This window comes from Capricornis sumatraensis, chromosome 1 (assembly GCF_032405125.1).
Source record: "Capricornis sumatraensis isolate serow.1 chromosome 1, serow.2, whole genome shotgun sequence".
In the NCBI taxonomy this organism is placed as follows: Eukaryota; Metazoa; Chordata; class Mammalia; order Artiodactyla; family Bovidae; genus Capricornis; species Capricornis sumatraensis.
In genome coordinates this window covers 245,413,907-245,440,555 of record NC_091069.1, presented here as the reverse complement: position 1 = coordinate 245,440,555, position 26,649 = coordinate 245,413,907, and the positions used below count along the sequence as shown (strand labels likewise).

The following is a 26,649-nucleotide window of genomic DNA, read 5'->3' as shown; positions in this document are numbered from 1 at the left end:
CACAGTACAATAAGGCAGGCAGACTCTGGTTTTTGGGGGTAGATGTTCAGGAAAACCCAGGGGGAACCCCTGAAGCCAGATCATGCCTTTGCATATGTCTGGCTTCCTTCCTCATGACCTTTGCCATGGGCGGGATTCCTCACGCTGGCTCCCGGCAAGAAAAAGGGAACAGCTGTGAATTATAAACCTTTTCTCCTAGCCTCAGTGAAATTTGTCAAAATGCGTGCAGAAAGACTATATCCTTAGTAGAGAAATGAGGATCTAGCCCAGGAGACTTTCATGGATTAGTGATCCCAGGATGGCCCCGGGGAGGAGGATACCTGGCCACCCAACTGTGGACTGTCACCTGCCATTTACGTCTGCAGCTCATAAAATCACACTGGGCATATGGCTTCCTAGGGGCCCAAGACCCCGCAGCTTCCTTGTGCTGCTGTAATTGCCTCCACTGATGAGGACGAGGTCAGCAGCTCATCCCCTGCAGCTGAAACATACCCTGTGAGGTGACCGGATGGTGGACTCTGGTTTTGGCTGTAAGCACGGCTGTCTTGCCCGTTCTGCATCACCTCCAGAGCTGGGGCAGCCTGGGGCTGAGTGAGTCGGAGAGGAACCCGAAACCCACTCTGGCGATGCCCGACTGAAGCAACACAGTGCTTGGTCCCTTCACAGCATGATCAGCAGAAACAATAATGAGCTTACTTATCACAGCATCAGGGAGTACAAGGATACACACATGATTTTTTAAAACTCGTGCTACATGAAAGCAACCTGGAAGTCCACTTACAGAGGAAGTGACAGAGAAGGTGTGGTACATTTATATAACGGAGTATTCAGCCAGAAAAAGGAAAGAAACTGGGCCATCTGCAGTGATGCAGAAGGACCTAGAGTCTGTCATACAGCATGAAGTCAGAAGGAGAAAAACAAATACCGCATATTAACACATATACACACAATCCGGAAAAACGGTACTGATGAACCTCTCCACAGGGCAGAACAGAGACACATGTGCAGAGAGTGGACCAGTGGACACAGCAGGGGAAGGAGAGGACGGGACAGACTGCGAGAGGAGCAGGGACGTGCACATCAGCACGTGTAAAACAGCTAGTGGGAAGCCGCTGAGAAGCACAGGGAGCTCAGCTCGGTGCTCTGCGATGACCTAGAGGGCTGCGACAGGCGGGTGGGAGGGAGGCTCAAGGAGGAGGGGATATATGTCTACATATAGCTGACTCATGCTGTTGTACAGCAGAAACTAACACAACGTCGTAAAGCACTTATACTTCAATTCAAATAAATACTTTAAAAACAAAACAAAAACTCATGCTAATATTTGGTTTTACAGGGCTGAGTCCCACTTAGTCATCGGTGCAAGCTCCCACCACAGATCAGTTGTAGCAAAAAGTGGCCATAAGGAACGAAGTCACACAAGCGCTTGCAAAAGTTTTAATTAGAAAAAAGTGTTTTAAAAAATACTTAGCAGAATTGTACTTGATGGGGCAAACAGGCAGTCATTCAAAGTAATTTAATCAGGGGTCCTAGCTTGTTTTTTAACTTCCTTCCATTCTACAGAGCATAAAAATTATATGCTTTAAAAAATACCCTTCATTAGAAATACTTTATAGAACAGTTTAAGCATAAGACAATGCATTATGGGTTCATGAATACATAAAACACAGCAATGAAACATTCGCTTCAAATAAGTAGACAATATCTGAAGGTTTGCTCAACAAATGACATTTGAAACAGAGGAAGAAAAGAGCACTGTCAATTAGTGTTACTCTCCCAGTACTACTGCATGAAATTAAAACACAAATTTTCAAATTCTAGTAGTGGTATTAAAATTAAGCTACTTGGTAATAGGGCTTAAAAATAGCTCCAACTCTTTAAAGCACTTACATTACTAGAAAAGTCTGACTTTCCAGTTGGCAAGATGACCTTTAAAACATGTCACAAGTGCAGATCACAAGTAAAAACGTGTAGACCATAATGTCACACACTTCTCGTCACAAATCTGGTGCCATGGTGGCCAGCGCACACGTGTGAGACTGACCTTCACAGCCCATGACAAGTATAGAAAATCGTGATTCTTCTAAGAATCTCAACATGAGGTCCAAGAATAAACATGTTCAACGACAACTAATCTGTGGCTGTGTTTCTTTAAAAATAAAAAAGTATAAATCAGACTTGCAACCTCCTAAGTGAAAATTTGATTTTGAAAGTGCTGTAGTTGAATTCGTCTTCGTTTTCAGCTGAAAGGGTGAAGCACAATAGCCACAACTTTGTTACAGACTAAAATCCAACAGGTAATTCCAACACCACCTAAAAACAAAGAAATTCAACATGAGAGCATGCAGGAGTGCTGCCCACATTTCCTGCCCCTGCTGCCTCTGACTTCTGGGAGACAGAGCACGCTGCTCTGAGTCATGCTGGGCTAGGTCTAAGTTTGTGTTCCGTGGGTTCAAACTGATCATGCTTTCTACCGATTCATGGACCTGCAGGAATTACTCAAAACAATAAACTATGGTTTGAATTTCTCTTTCCTGCCTGAGAGCTGTGCATCATTATTTATATTAACTGACTGTAGGACCACCCTCTCAGACCACTTGTCCTTCCCTTCTCACAAAAGCATTACAAACACGGAGCAATGTCTACCTGGGCTTTCCCTGCCCCACTGATGGCTGAGAGACAGGACAGCAGGCCACAAGATGCCTGGAAGGGTGGCCTCTTAGCGCCTCGGCTCAGGACCACTGAGAACCACCGGCTGTGCCCTCCTGGTTGAATCCAGAAAGGAGGAAGAGGAGGGGAAGGAAGGGGGTTGGCTAAGCTAATGTAGTAATTCACCTCCAGGGTGACCACAAATCACAGCCAGAGACTGGCCAAGCAGCACGTGTACTACAGCATCCACTCCACAGCAACAACTCAGACTGAAACAAACGTCCTTTAGCAGGGAAATTAATAAATGATAACACACCTAAATGAAGAACAGCTACTCCAAGTTCCTTCATAAAGAAACTCCGTAAGCTGCCCTCTCAGCGTAGCCAGCAGCATTTCAGTAAGACTCTGATGCTGGGGGGATTAGGGGCAGGAGGAGAAGGGGACGACAGAGGATGAGATGGCTGGATGGCATCACTGACTCGATGGACGTGAGTCTGAGTGAACTCCGGGAGTTGGTGATAGACAGGGAGGCCTGGTGTGCTGCGATTCGTGGGGTCACAAAGAGTCGGACACGACTGAGCAACTGAACTGAACTGAACTGAATGTGAAGAAACTTAATGATATGGGAGAGTGAATGTCACTCAGTCGTGTCCAACCCTTTGTGACCCCATGGACTATACAGTCCACGGAATTCTCCAGGCCAGAATACTGGAGTGGCTGGCCATTCCGTTCTCCAGGGGATCTTCCCAACCCAGGGATCGAACCCAGGTCTCCCACATTGCAGGCAGATTCTTTACTGTCTGAGCCACTAGGGAAGCCCGATGTGGGAAAAGGCTTAAATAACAGGAAGGGTAAAAATTGTATGTGCCAGATAACCTTTACTGTATAAAAATATATAGCAAAGAAGACTGGAAAAAATACACCACAATGTTAAGAGGGCAATCCATAGCTAATGAGTCTTTAAAAATTTTTTTGCTGATATTTCTATTCATTCTACAAACACATGCACTAATTTTTCTTTTTTTGGCCATGCCAGGCAGCATGTAGGATATTAGTTTCCCAGCCAGGGATTGAACCCGAGCCCCATGCAGTGGAAGCACAGATTCCTAATCACTGGACTGCCAGGGAATTCCCATGACATGGACTGATTTTAACAACTGAAAAAAATTCTTTCAAAAGTGAAAGAATGGCCAACAGCAAGAAATGCTGCTGAGGGACTAAGCATAGTGTGAATTCAAAAGAAGCCACTGAATCTGGGAACTAGAAGTGATGTTTCAAAAACCGAGTATTGGCCTTGGACTGTAGAGGCAGGCTTGGGCTGAATTACAGCTCTGCTAGTTCACAGTTCAGTCATGCTGGACTAGTTAAGTAAATTCTCCTGGTGTTGGCTTCTTCGCTGCAAGACTCGTGGGAGGGGCAGACACAAGCACTATTCACCCCAGGCAGCAGGGGGAGGTCACCTGACTGCAGACGCCCCACTTCAGCCTTAGCCACGCTCCCCCACCACGCTTGCCGGGACCCTCTCACCTGCGACTCTCGTAGGAAATGCTACCAGGCGGTCCAGGGGAGTGATCCACTTGCTTGGCACCACAGCCACAGGGACAGAGTAATACTTCCAGATGAGCGAGACCATCAGGGCGGCCTGCAGAGACACGGCTGGTGAGCAGAGACACACGACCCACCACCATGGAAGACAAGGAAATAGGAAGACAAACTAAGGAAACTCCCAGTCAGTGACCTCACTCCCGGCCAATCCAGTCCTCACCATCCACACACACGATTAACTTAGCTGATACACTATCCAAGGTCTCCCACAGTGTAGGTGTTCCCTTCCATTAAGCAGCTCCCCGAAGTGGCCAGCTTATGCTAGATACACCTCGTTTGTGACAAAAGTGATGTCTCTCGGACCCTTGAGAAAACTAGCTACTCCTCCCATCCTCAACCCAAGCGCAGCAGTGAGCCCTCTGTGAGGTTCAATGGCTCCTCACTTCCCAGCAGCATTCTATCAGCTGTCTTCCGTCCTCTCCCTAGTCCTGAAAATGCCACCCAGGTGACCAGACCCAAGAGCACAGCTCTCCCAACTCCTGTCCCTGTGAAACCCCTCTTATAGCAAAGTGACAGTGCCCCAGGATCAAAGTCCTCACACACCCCAGACCACCGGGACTGTGGGGGGCAGGGCTCCCAGCACGGACACTCAGAGATCACTTAAAGCAGCTCCAGCCCCTTGTGCAGCCCATCCACAACCTCAGGGTGGAGGGAGAGGAGCAGGGGCGAGAAACAAAACGAGGAAAAATCCACCAGATGAGAAAGGTGGGAAGCAATGGTGTTGGACTTGGGTGAGAATAAGGTGTCCCCTGACTGGAATAGATAGCTACTTGTCATCTACATGGGTGACGAGCAATTGCCACATCACTGACCAGCTTAGAAAATATAATGTCTAAATAAGCTATCAACTACAAACAATAAAGGGTTTCCCTGGGTGGCTCAGACGGTAAAGAATCTGCCAGTCAAGGCAGGAGACCCAAGTTTGATCCCTCAGTCAGAAGATCCCCTGGAGAAGGAAATGGCTACCCACTCCAGTGTTCTCGCCTGGAAAATTCCATGGACAGAGGAGTCTGGTGGGCTCCAGTCCATGGGGTCGCAAAAGACTTGGCACTAAACACGCCTTGGCGACTACACAACAGTAGCAACAGACAATAAATGCTGGAGAGGATGTAGAGAAAAAGGAACCCTACTGCACTGCCAGTGCGAATGTAAACTGGTACAGCCACTATGGAAAACAGCATGGAGACTAGGAATAAAACTACCATGTGACTCAGCAATCCCACTGCTGGGCATATACTCGGAGAAACCACAATCCAGAAAGACACACGCACACTCCGGTGTTCACTGCAGCACTGTTTACAACAGCCAGGACACGGAAGCAACCTAGATGGCGATCGACAGATGAATGGATAAAGGAGCTGTGGTACATACACACGATGAAATACTATTCAGCCATAAAAAGGAACGAAGCTGAGTCCATTGTAGTGAGGTGGATGAACCTAGAGCCTGTTACACAAAGTAAGTCAGAAAGAGAAAAATAAATATCAAATATTAATGCATGTATGTGGAATCTAGAAAAACAGTACTGATGAACCTATTACAGAGAAGAAAAAAAAGATTCAGAGAAAGGACTGGTGGACTCCACGGCAGGGGAAGGAGAGGGTGGAAAAGAGAGAGCAGCACTGATATATACAGATCATCATGTAAAACAGAGGTCTAGTGAGAAGCTGCTGTGCAGCACACGGAGCCCAGCAAGGCACTGTGATGACCTAGAGGGGCGGAACGGAGGCAGAAGGCAGGCTCAAAAGGAAGAAGATATAAGTATATAATTATGACAGATTGGCACTGATGTGGGCAGAGCCCACCACAACATTGTAAAGTAATTATCCACCAATAAAAAAATAAATAAAAGCACATAGGAAGATGAAAAAATAATAATAAGCTCTCCGACTTGATCCCCCAGGCTCCCAACACTACAACATGAAAGAACTCCAGAAAAGCTCACGTGCTAAAAAAGTTCCAACATTTAACAATTCTTAAAGAGAAAAGCTCAGTCACGTCTGACTACAGATACCATGACCTGCAGCCCTCCAGGCTCCTCTGTCCATGGAATTCTCCGGGCAAGAATACTGGAGGGGGTGGCCAGGAGAAATATCCACAACCTCAGATATGCAGATGACACCACTCTAATGGCAGAAAGCAAAGACATTCAAAAAACTAAGATCATGGCATCTTGTCCCATCACTTCATGGCAAATACATGCAGAAAAAGTGGAAAGAGTGACAGATTTTATTTTCTTGGGCTCCAAAATCACTGTGGACGGTGACTGCAGCCACGAAATTAAAAGATGCTTGCTAAAAAGAAAAGCTATGACAAATCTAGACAGCATACTAAAAAGCAGAGGCATTACTTTGCTGACAAAGGTCTGTAAAATGAAAGCTATGGTTTTCCAGCAGTCAGGTACAGATGTGAAAGTTGGACCATAAAGAAGGTGGAGCGCTAAAGAATTGATGTTTTCTAATTGTAGTGCTGGAGAAGACTCTTGAGTCCCTTGGATAGCAAGGAGATCAAACCACCAGTCAACATTAAAGGAAAACAACCCTGAATATTCACCAGAAGGATTGATGCTGAAGCTGAAACTCCAATACTTGGGTCACCTGATATGAAGAGCTGACTCACTGGAAAAGACCCTGATGCTGGAAAAGATTGAAGGCAAGAGGAGAACAGAAGAGGATAAGATGGTTGGATGGTATCACTGACTCAATGGACATGAGTCTGAGCAAACTCTGGAAAATAGTAAAGGACAGCGAAGCCTGGCATGCTGCAGTCCATGGGGTTGCAAAGACTCAGACACAACTTAGTGACTGAACAACAACAACAAAGAGAAAAGCTGAAAGAGACTAAGAGGAAGAAAGGCGCTTTTTTAAAAATCTAACTTAGAAACTCACAGTGTTCAGAGTCACACACTAGCAGGACCAGCCGGCAGCTGAAAGTGGGAAAGCCTGAATTCCAGGCCTGGATTCTGGGTTACACGGTTTTGGAGGACTTCAATGACCCCAGGTGACACAACAGGGCACTTACTTGTAATATGTAGAAGGCAACACTTACAACCCATTTTATCTTGGCCAACTGAGCTGTCCGCGCTTTCACTGAAAGGAAAAACAAATGATATCAGTCCTAAAACCAACAACAACAAAAAAAATGAAGAAAATATTCAAGAACACAGAAATGTTTTTCCCTCTCATTAAATATTTTCTAACTATGTATGCAACATTTGCTCAACATGCTTAGAAAACATAAAATGGAATTTCTTTAAAGTCACCCACTATGCCATTATTCAAAACAGAATCACTCAGATTATGAGATCTGAAGCTTTAATTTTAAAAACTCTTAAAACTATTCATCTAAATCAGAGATTCATTTTACAATGCACTTAACCAACAGAACTATACTTTCTTTCCAGACTTCTTAGCCCACACAGGACACTAACCCATAGTCTAGTTTGTCTCAGGCCTGGGGAGGCCCCCTTGGCATGTTTTACAAGCCACACACACTCTTGGCACACACGCTGACCTCCTCTCCATCCCATGAGAGAGTTAGGAACAGTGGCTGAGTAAGACTTGATCCCCACCCTGAAGTCAACACTCAGATAAGGAGACTCCTGGGCAATTTTTAGAGAGTGTTCACAAAAGCCCTTGAAAATTCACTGTAAGATTTTCCTGGGCTTCTCTCAGAAAAGTGTTGAATTTGAGAGTATCAGCCTACAGAGAATGAAGAAAATCTAAGAGGATGTTAGAGCTTTCTGTGTGGATTTTTTTGTTTTGTTTTTTGAGTTTAAAAAAAAATTTTTTGGCCACACCTCGAGGCTTGCATGATCTTAGTTTCCAGACTAGGGATGGAACCAGGGGCCCTGGCAGTGAAAGTGCAGAGTCCTAACCACTGGACCACCAGGGAGTTCCCAGGTTTCTGTGTTTAGAAAGCAAAGGTTCATCAGCAAACTAAGGACAAAGTAAGAATTATTGTCAGGTCTCTTCCAGACAACTTAAAACTCTCCATCAACATCAGAACATTGAAGCTCAAAGGGTATACGCTATGCATCTTCATATAAAGGCTTCTCTGTGAACCAGCTCTTACGAAGCTTTCCAGGGTACAGCTGAGCACAGTACCATGAGTTTTGAGTTTATCCGTCATCTTGTTGATCTTCCTCTCCAGCCTGGCATATCTGGCGAACTCGTCCATCATGTTGACGGTGGAGAGCTCCTGCTTCATGCCCTGGATCTCCGCTCGCATCTGGGACTCCTGCTCTGCGTCCTTCTGCAGCACCCGGGACATCTGGGGGAGGAAACAGTGGGGTCAGGGCCTTGTCCCCCACCTCCTCCTCCTCCTCCGTCCTATCAGCTTGCTGCCTCCTGCCCCTGGGCGAGCTGCCCTTTACCTCCACAGCCTGGCTTTGCTGCATGTCCTGAGCATGCTGCCCACAATCACTGCACAGATAAAGACTCCTTACAGGCGAGTCTCCTGTCAACTATGCCCTTCCTTCGGCTGCTACGTACATTTGTGTACTGTAAAACTGTGATTACAGAGTGAACGCTGATTCCACCCCCAGAGCTGCACTCAGGCGGCAAGGATCCCACATCCTCGTCTCACCCTTAAGAATTCAATTCTGTCCTCAATTAGGGCAGAGCAGGGGTGGGTGCTGGGTGTCAGGGACGAAGCAGTGGCTGGTGAAGACAGCACTCCTACAGAGGAGCTGCCTGGCATGAAAGTCACAGTCCCAGCAGGTGAGGGGGGCTTACATAAGCATACATGACAGGAAGAAGGAACCCCGCCTATCATGGTGTCAGAGCCCCAGAGAGGGATGGGGCGGTGCTGGAGACCGAGAATCATTTACAAAGCATTGAGCTAGTCAAGTAAACCTGCTGAGGATAACGGTAGCAGTGTTCTCACTGTTAGAAAAGGGAGTGAGAAATAAAAATCCGTAGAGAACTAGAATGAGTCCTGCAGGCGCAGATTAAAATTGGAGACACGTGACTTTCCAGACATAGAGACAGAGGCAATAACAGACATGAACGTTTGCAAAGGATTCGCCTGCACAGCCAGGGCCCCTATGGGAAGCAGCTGGCCCAGGCGGCCTCCCCAAGGTGTTCCTAGCACCCAGATAGTGGAGGGGACCCACTCTCGCCTCTGACACCCTTCCCAGGCACCACCCCTCAACACACACACACAAACCTGCCAGGAACGCCAGCGGCCCAGACTCCAGATGGCAGTGGCTGCCAGGTGGTGCCAAACTGACTAGGACGAGTGAGGGTCCCAGGACAGTGAGGGGAGAGAGAGGTGACCACTCTCACAGGGGCACACAGAGGTCCACGAGCGACCTCGTAGGGTATAAGGCTCGGAGAACCGCACTCTGAAAAGGACACTCAGGGACAGCCTCTAGTGGACTGACAAAGTTTATTATCCAATTGTGGAGCTTTATAATTTTCAGGGAATAGAGCATAAGACAGACTTGCACGTAGCCATTTCAGATAAACATCAAAGCATTTAAGCATAAAATACAGTTCCCACCACCCAAGCCATAACATAGCTTTGGCGAAACTCTAAAGGGAGTCTTATCATGAAACAACAGTCCTTGCTCTCAGAAACAGGTGGTCAGAAAGAAGCCTTCGAACGCCTCAAGGCTGGGTGTATAACCCTTCGTTATCTGTTCCCAGCCTCAGGCACTCGGTGAACGCTCATAACCCTTTGTTATGCTCGTTCCAGCTTCCAACCTTCATTAAGGGTGGAGCAAATACATTTTCAGTATTTGCTCAAAGCCTTCCAGCTCCTCCACAGTAGGGGACTAAGAATCCCTCGGGATTGGCCCCGAATGATGCGTGGACATCCCCAAATCCATGCCCACAGCACCTGATGAGATGTAATGAAACACAGCATCCTTCATGTGACAAACCCGCCAACATTGGACAGAGACATCCACAGAACGCCACTGTGCAACACCACTGCCCTGCGATCCTGGGGCATGTCAGCCACACAAGTCAGGGAAGGACCAAGACTCCTTCCAGACTAGAGAGGCCTGACAAGTGTGCGCTACACACGACACTGACTAAGGTCCTTCTGCTCGGAAGGACCTGGTCAGGACAGAGAACCCTGAACAGGACAGGAGGATTGTACCTAACGTTTGGGCTGTGGACAAGGCCACTGTTTATACACTAAAGTATCGGGGAGAGAGAAAGAGGGTGTTCAAGGCGACAATTAACTTTCAAATGGCTCAGGAAACAACCAGTTCTTTCTATTGAACTTCTCTGCACATCTGTGTGTGTTTCAAATTTTTAAAAATATAAACATATTTCAGTGTACTGGTACATAGCAGGTGCCCAATAATTGAGTCTGTTCCTCCAGCCCCGCTGCCCGCTGCCTGGCACACAGTATGGTGACTCTTCAGTTCCAGGTGTGCAGACGCGCCCCTCCCCTCAATGCCCCACCAGGGCCGCTTTCCAGCACCCGAGGGTGCCTGCACCGCAGCACACTGTGTTTACCACTGCATAGCCTCCTGCAGGCCTCGAGCCTGCAGCGGGGGCTCCACTCTGCTCGGCTTGTCCTCTCTGCCCTGGACTGACCACTGCCCTACACTCTAACTAAAGGACATACACTCCGGCCAGATCCACCCTAGAGAAGAACACAGGAACGTGCCCAACTAGCTCTAAAACCACAGAATCATCTTAAGAGGAAGGAGTTCATAGATGCTGCTTAAACTTTGTAAACCAAGAAATTGCTGGGTGGGGAAAAGGACTTTCAGAGGTCACAGAGATATTCTTTATCTTGACTGTTGTGGTGGTTACCCTACTGATTCACCACTTCAGGACAAACGGGAAAAGAGAAAGCAGTGACATATTCCATTTTCTTGGGCTCCAAAATCACTGTAGATGGTGACTGCAGCCATGAAATTAAGACAATTGCCCCTTAGAAGGAAAGCTGACAAACCTAGACAAGCACATTAAAAAGTAGAGACATCACTTTGCCAACAAAGGTCCTCATAGTCAAGCTATGGCTTTTCCAGTAGTCATGTATGGATGTGAGAGCTGGACCATAAAGAAGGCTGAATGCCAAAGAAATGATGCTTTTGAACTGTGGTGTTGGAGAAGACTCTTGAGAGACTGCAATCCTAAAGGAAATCAACCTTGAATATTCACTGGAAGGACTGATGCTGCCGCTGAAGCTCCAATACTTTCAGCACCTGATGTGAAGAGCCAACTCACTGGAAAAGACTGATGAGATTGAGGGCAGGGGAAGGAAGCCACACAGGACAAAATGGTTGGATGACATCATCGACTCAATGGACATGAGTTTGAGCAAACTCCAGGAGATGGTGAAGGACAGAGAAGCCTGGTGTGCTGCAGTTCATGGGGCTAAAACAGTCAGACACAACTTAGCGACTGAACAACAACAACAACTGGCTTGAGATTAGAGAGGCTATACAGCAGTAGGATGCAGCAAAAGGATATGACCCGGGTCCAAGGACAAACCCAGTATCCTTCACCTGAATGACAAACACCCATCTAATAAGGCACAAGCCTCATGCATGTGCAGACTGCAGCAATAATTTCTTATGAGAATGTGGAAGCTGCAGGGCTTACGTTTGCTGTAAGCTTGGGGAAGGAGCTGGAGATGATGACAGGTCTTATTTATAGCTGTTATTTTTGTTTGCTTAGTCGCTAAGTTGTGTCCTACTCTTTTTCGACCCCATGGACTGTAGCCCACCAGGCTTCTCTATCTATGGGATTTCCCAGGCAAGAACCCTGCAGTGGGTTGCCATTTCCATCTCCAGAGGACCTTCCTGATTCAGGGATTAAACTCACATCTTCTGAAAGACAAACAACCCAATCAAAGAGTGGGGGAAAGACCTAAACAGACATTTCTCCAAAGACGACATACAGATGGCTAACAAACACATGAAAAGATGCTCAACATCGCTCATTATTAGAGAGATGCAAGTCAAAACTACAGTGAGATATCACCTGACACCTGTCAGAATGGCCATCATCAAAAAGTCTACAAATAAATGCTGGAGTGGAAGTGGAGAAAAGGGAGCACTCATGCACTGCTGGTGGGAATGTAAATTGATACAGCCACTATGGAAGACTATATGGAGATTCCTTTAAAAACTAGGAATAAAACCACCATATGACACAGCTATCCCACTCCTAGGCATATACCCTGAGGAAACCAAAATTGAAGGAGATACATGTATCCCATTGTTCACTGCAGCACTATTTACAGTAGCTAGAACATGGGAGCAACCTAGATGTCCATTGACAGATGAATGGATAAAGAAGTTGTGGTACATATACACCATGGAATAAACTCAGCCATAAAAAGGAATGCATTTGAGTCAGTTCTAATGAGGTGGATGAAACTAGAGCCTATTACACGGAGTGAAGTAAGTCAGAAAAAGAAAGATAAATACTGTATACTAATGAATATATACAGACTCTAGAAAAATGGTACTGAAGAATTTATTTGCAGGACAGCAGTGAAAAAAACAAACAAACAGAACAGACTTATGGACATGGGGAGAGGAGAGGAGAGGGTGAGATGTATGGAGAGAGTAACATGGAAACTTACATTATCATATGTAAAATAGATAACCAATGGGAATTTGCTGTATATCTCAGAAAACTCAAACGGGGCTCTGTATCAACCTAGAGGGGTGGGATGGGAAGGGAGATGGAAGGGAGGTTCAAAAGGGAGGGGATATATATATATACCTATGGCTGATTCATGTTGAGGTTTGACAGAAAACAACAAAATTCTATAAAGCAATTACCCTTCAATTAAAAAATAAATTAATTTTTAAAAATTACTTGCATCTCCCGCATTGCAGGTGGATTCCTCACCACTGAGCCACCTGGGAAGCCCAGGAACAATTCACTGAGGAATACAAAACCAACAGCCTCTTTGAACAACTGAGATTAGTTTTGTATGTGGTTCTAAGATGAAGTTTGATGGAGGAGGGCGTGGCAATCCTCTCCAGTATTCTTGCCTGGAGAATCCCATGGACAGAGGAGCCTGACAGGCTACAGTCCATAGGGTTGCAGTGACAACTGAAGTGACTAGGCGGCAGCAGCCAACCTGAGGCGGAGAGAGATGGGGGTAAGTCAGAAGAATCTAGGTGATTCTATAGGTGTGCCAGGCAACACACAAAATGGGAGAAAAACCTGCAAGTCATATATTTAATAAGGAGTTAATATCCAGACTGTATAAAAAACTTCTAGTGAAAGTGTTAGTCTCTCAGTTGTGTCCAACTCTTTGTGACCCCATGGACTGTAGCTTGCCAGGCTCCTCTGTCCATGGAATTCTCCAGGCAAGAATACTACAGTGGGTAGCCATTTCTTTCTCCAGGGGATCTTCCTGACCCAGGGATCAAACCCGAGACTCCTGCTTTGCAGGCAGATTCTTTACCGTCTGAGTGAAGAAGTGAAGTGTTAATCGCTCAGTCATGCCCGACTCTTCGCAACCCCATGGACTGCAGCCCACCAGGCTCCTCTGTCCATGGGATTTTCCAGGCAAGAATACTGGAGTGGGTAGCCATTTACTTCTCCAGGGGATCTTCCCGACCCAGGGATTGAACCTGGGTCTCCTGCACTGCAGGCAGAATCTTTACTGACTGAACTAGGAGGGAAGCCCTGTCTGAGCCACCTTCTAACTCAACTATCAAAACATAGCCTCTTACTCTGGAGGTGCACCTGCAGAGGGTGCCCTTCTCCTAGGAACAGCTCCTGAAGCCCCATGGAAAAATGGCCCACAGGGAATTCTGATAGTCCAGCAGTTAGCACTCCACTCACTAGCTCTAACTGAGAGGGCTGAGGATCCAGGTTCAGTCCCTAGTCAGGGAACCAAAATCCCACAAGTCATGCGGCATGGCCAGAAAATAGGCCACAGATCAGAATAGACATTTTCCATATACTGATAGCCAATAAACACATGAGATGGTATTCAACATCACTGATCATTAGGAAAATGAAGATAAGCCACTCAGCATCCATTAGGATGTCTATTATTCAAAAAGAAAAAAATAATAACCTAAAAATAACAACTGATGGAGAATGTGGAGAAATTGAAATGATGAGAATTTAAATGATGTAGCTGCTGTGGAAAACAGTATGGCAGCTTCTCAAAAAAAATAAAAATAGAATTACTGTATGATCCAGCAATTCTACTTCTGGATATTTACCCAAGAGAAGTGAAAGCAGATTCAAATAAACACATACACCAACGTTCCGACAGCATTACTCACAACAGCCAAAAGGTGGAAACGACCCCAATGTCCATCAAAAGATGAGTAAAAAACAAAATGCAGTATATATGTAAGTGCATGCTCAGTCGCTCTGTCATGTCCAACTCTTTTCGACCCCATGGACTATAGCCTATCAGGCTTCTCTGTCCACGGAATTTTCCATGAAGGGATACTGGAGTGGGTTGCCATTTCCTACTCCAAATACAATGGAATATTATTTGGCTTTAAAAAAGAAGGAAATCCTAACACAGGCTACAAAAGGGATGAACCCTAAAGACACTATGCTGAGTGAAGAAATAAGCCAGACAGAAAAGCACATGAAATATAAGACAGAAAAATATGACTTCACTTATACAAGGTGCCTAGAAGAGTCAAATTCAGAGAGACAAGAGAGTAAGCTGGTGGTTGCCAGGCGTGGGGGGAACCGGCACGGGGCTAACTCCCCCTGTTCAGTGGGGAGAGAGTCTGTTTAGGAAGCTGCAGATGTTCTGGAGATGGATGGTGGTGATGGTTACACAGCGATGTGAACAGACTCAATGCCACTGAACTATGTACCTAAAAAGTTAAACTGGTCAATTTCATGCTATGTGTATTTTACCACAATTTTTTAAAAAATAAAATGAAAGAAAAGTGGGCAAGGGCCTGCTCTTCAAGGGTATTTTATGCAATGCTAAGTACCTGGGACATCATCTTAAAGACAAGGCAGCATCAGGAAAAATTCTGAATAGGGGATGGGATTAAGACTGAATTCCCCATGCCTCAGGGCAAGGTGGTGGTAGCGGTAAAGAAGCCACCTGCCAAAGCAAGCGACATAAGAGATGCGGGTTCATTCCCTGGGTCAGGAAGATCCCCTGGAGGAGGAAATGGCTACCACCACTCCAGTATTCTTGCCTGGAGAATCCCATGGACAGAGGAGCTTGGTGGGCTACAGTTCATGGGTCACAAAAAGACGGACACGACTGAAATGACATAACACAGAGACAGGGAAATTTGGGTGGTAAGGTCCTAGAATAGAGTTTTACATAAAACAGGCACTCGGTGGATACCAGTTGTTGTTCAGTCGCTCAGTCGTGCCCGATTCTTTCTGACCCCATGGACTGCAGCACGCTGGGCTTCCTTTCCCTTCACTATCTCTTGGAGCTTGATCAAACTCATCTCCATCGAATCGGTGATGCCACCAACCGTCTCATTCTCTGTCGCCCCCTTCTCCTCCAGCCCTCAATCTTTCCCAGCATCAGGGTCTTTTCCAGGGTAGAGTAAAAGCAAAAGAAGTAGAAATCTTGTCTATCTTTAAATACCCGACCATCGCCGCCACCGCAGATTTATATCTGGAGAGAACAGAACTGAGTTCCCTGGATACTGCTAGTGTGGTGCACGCCACGTTTGAAGCCTGGGTCTGAGTTCTGACAGCTCCTCAGTCCCACTGTGGGCATACAGAGGGCGCCCTGCCCCGGGGAACAGCTCCCTACGTTTCCCCCACACACCTCCCATCAAATGTGCCACCGAAGCCCATCCATATTCATGCTCCAGAAGGGCAGACCTTGGAGGATCACAAACCAAAGATCAAATCTCCAGCCGTCAGTCACCAGCTGGATGACTTAATACAACTACTAGACTCTGGGCCAGACACCTCCTCAGGGAGGTATAGGAAGATGGGATGACAGTGGCAGCAATCCTGGCGACTGAACACGAGGAAGTGTACTCATGATGGGCAAAACGCCCCGCAAAGTGCTCCGAGGTGGCCGTGGCTCCTCTGGGAAACGGAAACAACACGAAGAGCACTGAGATTCTCTGTCTATGCTGTCTCCAACCCCTCCCGCCCCAAGAATGGGAGCCCCTGCACCCTGAGACCCATCCCTTGGGACTTGGCACAAAAGACACTGCACACGACAAGGCGGGACCTCCCGGAGCCCAGGCAGCCGAGCTGCGGGCACTGGCCCTTAGCACCCGAAGGCTGCTCTCCGCTCCCAGAGGCAAGAGGATAACAGAAATGAGGGGGGAGGCGGGCAGAAAGGCACTGGGCACTCCAAGCTTAGGGCTGCTGCCACGTGAAAACGTGGCCAAGTGTGGGCAGGTTATTATGCTTTGTTTTTCTCACCGAGAACCCAGAAATCCAGATTTAGGGGTAAAGCTTTGTACCCAAACTACAGCACACTCAAAAACATCTTAGAACACAGAACAGCCCAACCGAGACACCTCAGCAGGCCGAACCCGGCCCTCAGGCGGCCAGCTGGAGAACCCTATGTCTACCGCAGGTTGGCCGAGGACCGAAGCTGCGACCCCACCGGTCCCCGGAGGGCCAGATAGCCACTTACGAAGAAGGAGAAGGACGGGAGGAGGATCCTGAGCACATTGCACCCAAACACGAAGCTGAGCACCAGCAGCCACGCCCAGCGGTCGGCCTCGGCAGTGCTCATCGCGGAAGCTAGCGGCGTCGCCGGGTCGGCTAAAGCAGCTCCATGGGGACCACGCCGACGGCCGCGCGTGCGCATTGAGAACCGCGCCCCGCAGTGAGGCGCCGCCGCGCCTGCGCACTGCGCCGCGCTTCGGGAGGCGGGGCCATCTTTTCTTCTAATTTCTTGACATTCCCGGCTTCCGTAGCGTTCTTGCTCCGGTTCCTTCATCTCTGCAGAACCTATTTCCCAAATTCGGCGTCCGCCGTGTCTTTAATTTTGTTTTATCAGCGAACCACTTGTGTTATTATGTAATTAATACTTTATTTAAATCGACTCAGCTTTATTCTAAGTAACTATTTTTAAAGACACCGTTCCGTAAATAGTGACCGTCATTACAGTAGCAAGGAAACGTAAAAAGAAAAACGTTTTGTAGGGAGGTGGGAGCGGGGTTCAGGATTGGGAACACGTGTACACCCGTGGCGGATTCATGTTGATGTATGGCAAAACTAATACAGTATTCTAAAGTAAAATAAAGTAAAATTTAAAAAATAAACAGGCTTAACACTGTAAAAAAAAGAAAAAAGAAAAACGTTTTGCAAGTAGGGTTCAGTAAGTAGTCTTTACATTTCAAAACTAAGTGAAGTGAAGTCGCTCAGTCATGTCCGACTCTTTGCGACCCCATGGACTGTAGCCTACTACGCTCCTCCATCCATGGGATTTTCTAGGCAAGCGTACTGGAGTGGGTTGCCATTTCCTTCTCCAGAGGATCTTCCTGATCCATGGATCGAACCCAGGTCTCGCACACTGTAGGCAGACGCTTTACCGTCTGAGCCACCAGGGAAGTCCATAAATCTAAGTAATTTACAAAACTACATACCTGAAAAATAAGTATTATCGTAAAAGGCCATGGTTACATTCAACCTGTAAAAAAGGGCTTCCCAGGTGGCGCTGGTGGTAAAGAACCCGCCTGACAATGCAGGAGACGCAGAGTTCCATCCTCGCATGGCAACGCACTCCAGCGTTCTTGCCTGGAGAATCCCACGGACAGAGGAGCTGGCGGGCTACAATCCATGGGGTCCCAAAGAGTCAGAGAGGACTGAAGCAACTGCGCACAAACGCACATGCAGGTGAAGATGACGCTTTTGCAGTAAAAGGATCCTAATCCAACCTAGGTAGCATATTGAAAAGCAGAGACTTTGCAAACAAAGGTCTGTCTAGTCAAGGCTATGGTTTTTCCAGTGGTCATGTATGGATGCGAGAGTTGGACTGTGAAGAAAGCCTCAGCGCCAAAGAATTGATGCTTTTGAACGGTGGTGTTGGAGAAGACTCTTGAGAGTCCCTTGGACTACAAGGAGATCCAACCAGTCCATTCTGAAGGAGATCAACCCTGGGATTTCTTTGGAAGGAATGATGCTGAAGCTGAAACTCCAGGACTTTGGCCACCTCATGAGAAGAGTTGACTCACTGGAAAAGACTCTGATGCTGAGAGGGATTGGGGGCAGGAGGAGAAGGGGATGACAGAGGATGAGATGGCTGGATGGCATCACTGACTCAAAGGACATGAGTTTGAGTGAACTCCGGGAGTTGGTGATGGACAGGGAGGCCTGGCATGCTGTGATTCATGGGGTCGCAAAGAGTCGGACACGACTGAGTGACTGAACTGAACTGAATCCCATTTATGTATAGTAGATAAAGCAGAAGATGATTAACTGTCTCTTCTGCCTGGCTGGAGTCTAAGAACTAATTTCCAATCAAAATGAATCGACGAGCTGTGGTTCTACAAATTTCTGGTTAAAGAGGACATGTGAGATGTAACTGTTCAATAGAGACAGCGTGAATTATTTTCATGGAAAGGTGATGCTAAGCTTACCAAAACACAGGCTTGGAGCCTGCTTCTCCTCCATAGCCTTACCCTGAAGCCAGACCAGCCAAGGCTGCACCCTGGCTTCCTCTACCCACTAAAGGTTTAGAAGAATTGGATGCAGCAACAACCTTGTGAAAAGTGATGGTAGGTCCTCCTGTGTCCATCTGGTAGCCAGTCTCTGCTTTTCAGGAGGAAGAGGAGAGTATTGCCAGCTCCCCAGGATTTGGTTAAAAAACAAACAAACAAACAAACCTGGAGTGTGTCCAGTCTAGGATAGTACAACAGTGGTGAGAGAAGACCAGCAGTACCTGGTCTTCAAAGGCAACCCAATTTGAGTAACTCCGCTCTCTCCTATTGCTGTATTTGGGCAGCTCTCAAAGAGCAGAAACATCACTTTGCAGACAAAGATCCCTATAGTCAAAGCTATGTTTTTTTCAGTAGTCATGGATGACCGTACAGGATGGACCATACAGGATGGATGACATGAGTCTGACCATAAAGAAGTCTGACTGGTGAAGAACTGATGCTTTCAAACTGTGTGTTGGAGAAGACTCTAGAGTCCACTTGGACAGCAGGGAGATCAAACCAGTCAATCCTAAAGGAAATTAACCCCGAATATTCATTCTAAGGACTGATGCTGAAGCTGAAGCTCCAATACTTTGGCCACCTGATTCAAAGACTGACTTACAGGAAAAGGCCCTGATGCTGGGAAAGATGGATGGCAGGAGGAGAAGGGGATGACAGAGGATGAGATGGTTGGATGGCATCACCAACTCAATGGACATGAGTTTGAGCAAGCTCCAGGAGATGAAGGACAGGGAAGCCTGGTGTGCTGCAGTCCACAGTCGAAAAGAGACATGACTGAGCTACTGAAAAACAAAAAAGCACCAACAGTTGCAGGCTGATAACACTATCCAAGCATCACACTAGACTGTCAAGTTAAAAAAAAAAAAAAAAAGATTGTGATAATGTCACAAATGGATTTCAGTCCAGAGCAAGACTAGATGAAGATACTATCACCACTGGGGGCTTTCATCAAACCATTTCTTTTTCAAAACTGGACCCTCAAAAATAGAGAAAATCTGGAAACTCTGACATAATACAATTCCTCTTCATACCACTTCACAGAATGGGTTTATGGAGCCCCTATATCAGTGGCTTTTATGTCAATGTTAAACCACTACTGAGACTGTTGCAGTGAAAAGGAAAAAAGAGGAATGAGTTTTTCTTTCCCTTTCTTGAGAACAGTGAGCAGACCTAAATATTCCTAATTTTTACTTTAACTGTTCCTAATCGATAGTCTGTAACTGTGCTTTTCTGCCCCCTAAGCCATTTTGCACCTATTATCCTTTGACTCTGTTCTAATTACATCCCGTAGCTGGTGCTCACCTTTGCAGCACTCTCTTCACAGACCACTCCTTTTCTCTTTTTACAAATCAGAAAGAAGGCCACAGTACAATAAACAGAAGACAATGGATCCAACTACCGGGATACCAGACTGTCAGAGGCTACCGGAGGCCAGCCAATGACTGTTTCTGAAACATTGCAAAGGAAGAATATGAGGTCCTAATACTTTTGCTCCTTATCACCGACCCCTGGCTTTGAGCCTTCATCTTATATCAGTCCCTAGACTCCTCATATAGAGATGAAATCAACCCTGAATATTCATTGAAAGGACCTGATGCTGAAGCTAAAGCTCCAACACTTTGGTCACCTGATGGGAAGAGATGACTCATTGGAAGACCCAGATGCTGGGAAAGATGGAGGGTAGGAGAAGGGGACGACGGAGGATGAGATGGTTGGATGACTTCACTGACTCAATGTGATGAGTTTGAGCAAGCTCCAAGAGATAGTGAAGGACAAGGAAACCCAGCCATGCTGCAGTCCACGGGGCCACAAAGAGTTGGACATGGCTTAGTTACTGAACGACATCAAGACTCCTCATGGAAATGGGAAGGCACAGTTCTTGAGGCATAAGCCTACTGTGTTCCCCTCTCCACCAGCTGAGGATTAAAGCCACCTTTCTATTTCCTCCAAACTCTCTCTCTGTATTTTTTATTTGGCTTTGATGAGTAGAGAAAGCCAAGATTTTGGCCGGCAACAATTGGAGAAATGAGTTTTCTAATAGAGACCAAATCTTGGTCAGATACTTGGAGGAACTTCAGCAGGAACCAGAGACATGCCCAGAACTAAGTGATTTAGGGTCAGTGACTGAGGGCGGCCCACCTATGGAGTCTTCTCAAGACAGGCACACCCAGAAGGCAACACTGAACTAACTTCAAGGTGAAAATGAGATAGCTTCAACGATTCCCAAATCAGGGAAAACAGAAGCAATAAAGAGAAGAAACAGTTTAGCAGGAACTGAAATTTACCTCTTCTTAGCTTTGCCCACTTGGTTGTACTAAATATAAATAATGATGATGATCACATACAAGGCTGAACCAAGAAAATGACCCACAATCTTTCCACTGAGAGCTAGGGGTACATCGATATTCAGAGTAAGTTAAGTAAAATCTGTAGTGTTTGTTTCAGTAATTGACTAAAGCGCTGGCAGGTACCTCGCTTACACAAATCTTATAGTCATCATCTTGCTCAGTGGCTGTCAGAGGCTTCGACTTGTCTGTATATTGGCAGCCAGTCCTAGTTCCAAGATGGCTAACGATGAATAAAGTATTAGGATCTCTTGGAAAATTGCATTCTATGATAGTTGAATATTCAAGCATTCTTGTGTGTGTGTGTGTGTGTGTGTGTGTGTGTATATATATATATATATATGCATGTGCCTGCACATGTGTGTATAAGAAGCTAATTAGAAAGGAAAGTGTAGCAGATTGTAATTTGAGCTGTTTTGTTTTTTCTTAACTGTTGACTCTTAGTTTTTAAAAGCATTTGTGCAGAATTTTAAAGTGCAAAGGTTAAATATCTTTCAAGCCAGAGAGGTTATTGCTAGATAATGGTTGAACAACATCATGAATGTACTGAATGACAATGTACTGTATACTTTTTTTTCCAATTTCTGTCAAGAACCATTTCTACTGATACCTAAATTTTTAGATTCTTTTATCACATAGGCCATTAAAGTGGGTTAAGTAGAGTTCCCTGTATTATACAGGAGGTCTTATTATTTAGATATTTTATAAATATTAATACTAATTTATATATGTCCATCCCAATCTTCTGATTTATCCCTCCCCTCTTACCCCCAGTGACCATAAGTTTATTTTCTACATCTGTAACTCTTTCTGTTTTGTAGATAAGTTCATTTGTACTCTTCTTTAGATTCCACATATAAGCAATATCATATGATATTTCTCTCTGTCTGACTTACCTCACTCAATATGACTATCTCTAGGCCCATCTATGTTACTGCAAATGGCATTATTTCGATATTTTGTTATGCCTGAGTAGGACTGTATGCTTTAAAGGCATTAATTCATGTCATGTGAATTTCACCTCTATTTAAGAAAAAATACTGCTAGAACCATTCTGTTATGCTAAGCCATTCTGAATATGCAAAATTCAGTAGGGTAAAAATTGACCTTCTTACTGTTGTTAGTGCAATAAATCTCATTTAGACCTCAAATTTTCATAGGCTTTTATTATGTCCAGAAATGCATCTCTAAATAAAACTGTTATGAGCTTTTTCTTCTAAAAAGTTATTTTAAAATAATAGCAGGGACTTCCCTGGTGGTACCGTGGTTAGAAATCTGCCTAAGCATGCAGGGGACTCCAGTTCCATCCCTGGTGAGGGAATTAAGATCCCTCATGGACTTCCCTGGTGGCTCAGATGGTAAAGGGTCTATCTACAATGCAGGAGACCTGGGTTCGATCCCTCGGTCAGGAAGATTCCCTGGAGAAGGAAATGGCAAACCACTCCAGTACTCTTGCCTAGAAAATCCCATGGATGGAGGAGCCTGGTGTAGGCTACTGTCCATGGGGTCGCAAAGAGTCGGACATGACTGAGTGACTTCACTTACTTATGCTTCAGAGCAACTAAGCCTGAATGCCACAACTAGAGAGCCCCTGCATTGTAAGGAAAGATGGGTACCACAAAAAGATGCCACAACTAAGACCCAGTGCAGCAAAATAAACAAGTAAAAAAATAATTTCAAACATAAAAATATATATAAATGGTGTCCCAAAAACCCAGTACCTTTTTTTTATATTCACGTACTTTAACATTTAATGTTTTACCGTTTTATCATTTTCTTTATATCTTTCAATATACAACTAAGAATATTCCCTTATATAATCACAGTACATTTATCAACTACAGTGAAGTAAATGTTGATCCAATATTTTATCTAATCTGCCATTTGTGTTCCAGTTTTGTCATTTAACCAAATAACATCCTTTGTAACATCTTTCCTCCAATACAAGATCTGGTGCATGGTCCGGCATTATATACATGTTTTTTATTTTTTAAAGAGACCACAGCTTATTTATTTATTTATTGTATTTGAAGTACTCCTGTACTCCTTGTTAATGTGGAAGGAGCCCAATTACATGGTAGTATGAAAATCCTTTGGGACTGCCCTTCTTTGGGGTTGAAATGAAAACTGAAATTTTCCAGTCCTTGATCATTGCTGAGTTTTCTAAATTTGCGGCATATTGAGTGGAACATTTTCACAGCATCATCTTTTAGGATTTGAAATAGCTCAGCTGGAATTCAATCACTTCCTCTAGCTTTGTTCCTAGTAATGCTTCCTAAGCCCCACTTGACTTCACAGTCTAAGACATCTGGCTCTGGTTGAGTGGCCACATCATCATGGTTATCCGGGACATTAAGACGTTTTTGTACAGTTCTGTTTATCCTTGCCAACTCTCCTTAAACTATTCTGCTTTCATTAGGTCCTTAACAAAAAGACCTTCGGTCCTTTATCGTGCCCATCTTTGCATGAATGTTCCCTTTATTTTCAATTTTCCTGAAGAGATCTCATCTTTCACATTCTATTGGTTTCCTCTATTTCTTTGCATTGTTCACTAAAGAATGCTTTCTTATCTCTCCTTGTTATTTTCTGGAATTCTGCATTCAGTTTGGTGTATCTTTCCTTTTCTTCATTGTCTTTCACTTTTCTTCTCTCAGCTATTTCTAAACCCTTCTCAAACAACCCCTTTAATTTCCTGCCTATCTTTGCCTTTGGGATGGTTTTGATCACCACCTCTTATATAATGTTACCAAAAAAAATCTGTCCATGTTCTTCAGGCATTCTGTCTACCAGGTCTAATTCCTTGACTCTATTCATCACCTCTACTGTATAATCATAAGGGATTTGATGTAGGTCATACCTGAACGGCCTACTGGTTTTCACCACTTTCTTCAATTTAAGTCTAATATTTGCAATAAGGAACTCATGATCTGAGCTACAGTCAGATCCAGGTCTTGTGTTTGCTGACTGTATAGAGCTTCTCCATCCTTGACTGCAAAGACTATAATCAGTCTGATTTTAGTATTGACCATCTGGTGATGACCATGTGTAGAAAGGTCTGTGTTGTTGAAAGAGGGTGTTTCCTATATTTTCAGTGCGTTCTCTTGTGTTCTCAAGCGGTACTTTTAAACAAAATTTTCTTATTCAGCAAAGAATCTACAGATGATGACTGCAGCCATGAAATTAAAAGACCCTGGCTTCTTGGAAGAAAAGCTATGACAAACCTAGACAGCATATTAAAAAGCAGAGGCATCACTTTGCCAACAAAGACCCATATAGACAAAACTATGGGCTTTCCAGTAGTCATGTACAGATGTGAGAGTTAGATCATGAAGAAGGCTGAGCACCGAAGAATTGATGCTTTCAAGCTGTGGTGCTGAAGAAGACTCTTCAGAGTCCCTTGGACAGCAAGGAGACCAAACCAGTCAATCCAAAAGGAAATCAACCCTGGATATTCATTGGAAGAACTGATGCTGAAGTTGAAGCTCCAATACTTTGGCCACCTGCTGAAAAGAGCCAACTTATTAGAAAAAACCCTGATACTGGGAAAGACTGAGGGTAGAAGTGGGTGACAGAAGATGAAAGTGTCGTATGGCATCACCAACTCAATGGACATGTGTTTGACCAAACTCGTAGGGCAGGGAAGCCTGGCTGGCCATGCTGCAGTCCATGGGGTCCCAAATTGGACACGACTCAGCGAGTGAACAGCAAAAAAAGAAACTGGGTAACGTGATTTCACCAGTTATGGAATTCCAGCTCTGACCTCCAGCCTGAAGCTCTTTTCCACCTTAGAAAGATGCTTAGGTCAGCAAGTGGTTTAAAAAAAACAGGCAGGAGTTGGGTGGATGTGCTTTCCCTTCTGCACAAGAAAGGATCGGTGGTCCAGGTGGGGTCTGAGAGAGGGTGTGCATCCTGGGCCTGGTGCGGGGGTGGGGGTTGGGGCGGAGACTCAGATGCCCACTAAGTTCCTGAGACGAACTGCCAGCACTCTTAGCCCCTCAATGCATGACTGAAAGAAGCTACGCAGAAAGATCCCACTCCAGAAAACTAGCACGGAAGCACGGCCAGGACCTGCGCCTGCGCAGTGGCGCCCCGCACCAACTTTCCTTCCCAAGACCCCCGCATCCTGCACCTGCGCACTAAGACCGCTTCCCGCAGACTACCGACCCTGGAGACCTTTTGTTCTTCAGTCGCTCAGTCGTGTCCGACTCTTTACGATCCCATGGACTGCAGCACTCCAGGCTTCCCTGTCCACATATCCGGGTGTTTGTTCAAACTCATGTCCATTTAGTCATACCTTTTCTTGAGTGCTGCTGTCCATGAAGTCACAAAGAGTCGAACACAACTGAGCGACTCAACGACTGAGTGAGGCGAGAAACTGGTTCGTAGTTAAACCCGTTGTCTCTCCCTTCCCATTCTGTGAACTATAAACCTTCCGACCCTACAGAGAAGGGACTCTAACGTCGGAGCTTCTCCGGCGCTGGCTGCCAACTGGACAGCCTGGAGGGTTGTGGGTGGTCGCACCCGGAGACCACGTGGCGGGCGTCCGCCAATCAGCGCGCAGACCGCACTTTGCGGCTCGGCTTCAAACTACGGTGAGGCGAGAGCGGCCTGTGGGGCCCCGCCCCCTCGCCTGGGTCTGGGGGCCCCGCGAGACGGTGGGCGGGTGAGGGCGTCGAGAATAGGGGCGGGACGCAGTGGTCGAGTGACGGCGGGCCTCACGTACTCAGGGAGCGGGCCGCGTAGCGGAGGACCCCGCAGCCGCTGGGCGGGGGCGAGGGCGAGGGGCGACCCGGCCGGCGGGGAGGGGGAGCCCGCGGCTGGGAGACGCGGAGGGAGGAGGGGGCGGGCTCCCAATCCGGTTCCATCCGGTTCTCCCACCGCCCCCGCCGCGGGTCCCAGCAGCTCGGGCGGCGGGAGGAGCGGCTGCGGTCAGGCTACTCAGCTTCGCGAAGGCTCTCGGCGCGCCGCGGCCTTCAGGCACACGGCTCTCGCCCGCCCCGTCGCCACGATGCCCAAGAGGAAGGTGAGCAGTGGCCGCGTCCCGCACACGCCCACTCCGCCGCCCGGCCGTCCCCAGAGCCACGCGAGGCCCAGGCCCGCCGCGGTGGGCCGGGGAGGCGGCCGGAGCTGCGGTGAATGGGCGGCGGGCGATTCTGGGACTTTCGGCGGCCGGAGGAGCTTGGGTGGGCGATTCGAACGGTGCGGTGAAGGCAGCTGATGTCACACGCCCGTGGCCGCTGGACGTCAGAGCAGTATTGTTCGCGAGCTGCGCCCACTGGTTGTCTCTTTCCTCCTGCAGGTCATCTCCGCGGAGGGGTCAGTAAAGGAGGAGGTAAGACGCCATCCCGCTCCGTTCCTTGGGGGTGGTCTCGGTTTGCTCCATACCACGCATTCCTTGCTCATTTTATATACTTCCAAAGCTCAAGAGGAGATTGGCAAAGCTATCAGCTGTAAGTAAAATAAGACCCTTGA

General features: G+C 46.4%; 1 protein-coding gene across 1 annotated transcript; it reads right to left on the bottom strand.

Annotated features, from left to right (window-relative positions):
* Positions 1 to 1,503: 1,503 nt before the first annotated feature.
* GET1 (guided entry of tail-anchored proteins factor 1) lies at positions 1,504 to 16,912 on the bottom strand. The gene is made up of 5 exons (XM_068969816.1): positions 16,801 to 16,912; positions 8,361 to 8,526; positions 7,276 to 7,343; positions 4,177 to 4,291; positions 1,504 to 2,313 (listed from the first exon to the last, which is right to left on the bottom strand). The coding sequence occupies exons 1-5, from the start codon at positions 16,900 to 16,902 to the stop codon at positions 2,240 to 2,242; spliced, it is 525 nt and encodes a 174-aa protein (XP_068825917.1). The 5' UTR covers positions 16,903 to 16,912; the 3' UTR covers positions 1,504 to 2,239.
* Between the last annotated feature and the right edge of the window lie 9,737 nt (positions 16,913 to 26,649).

Bases quoted from the DNA above. Each gene is read 5' to 3' on its own strand.
- GET1 (XM_068969816.1), bottom strand. From the start codon at position 16,902: ATGAGCACTGCCGAGGCCGACCGCTGGGCGTGGCTGCTGGTGCTCAGC. The intron at 8,527-16,800 runs GTAAGTGGCTAT...TTCCTCCCCCAG, and splicing joins TCCCGTCCTTCTCCTTCTTC to ATGTCCCGGGTGCTGCAGAA. The intron at 7,344-8,360 runs GTACTGTGCTCA...TTTTCCTTTCAG, and splicing joins GGATAAACTCAAAACTCATG to TGAAAGCGCGGACAGCTCAG.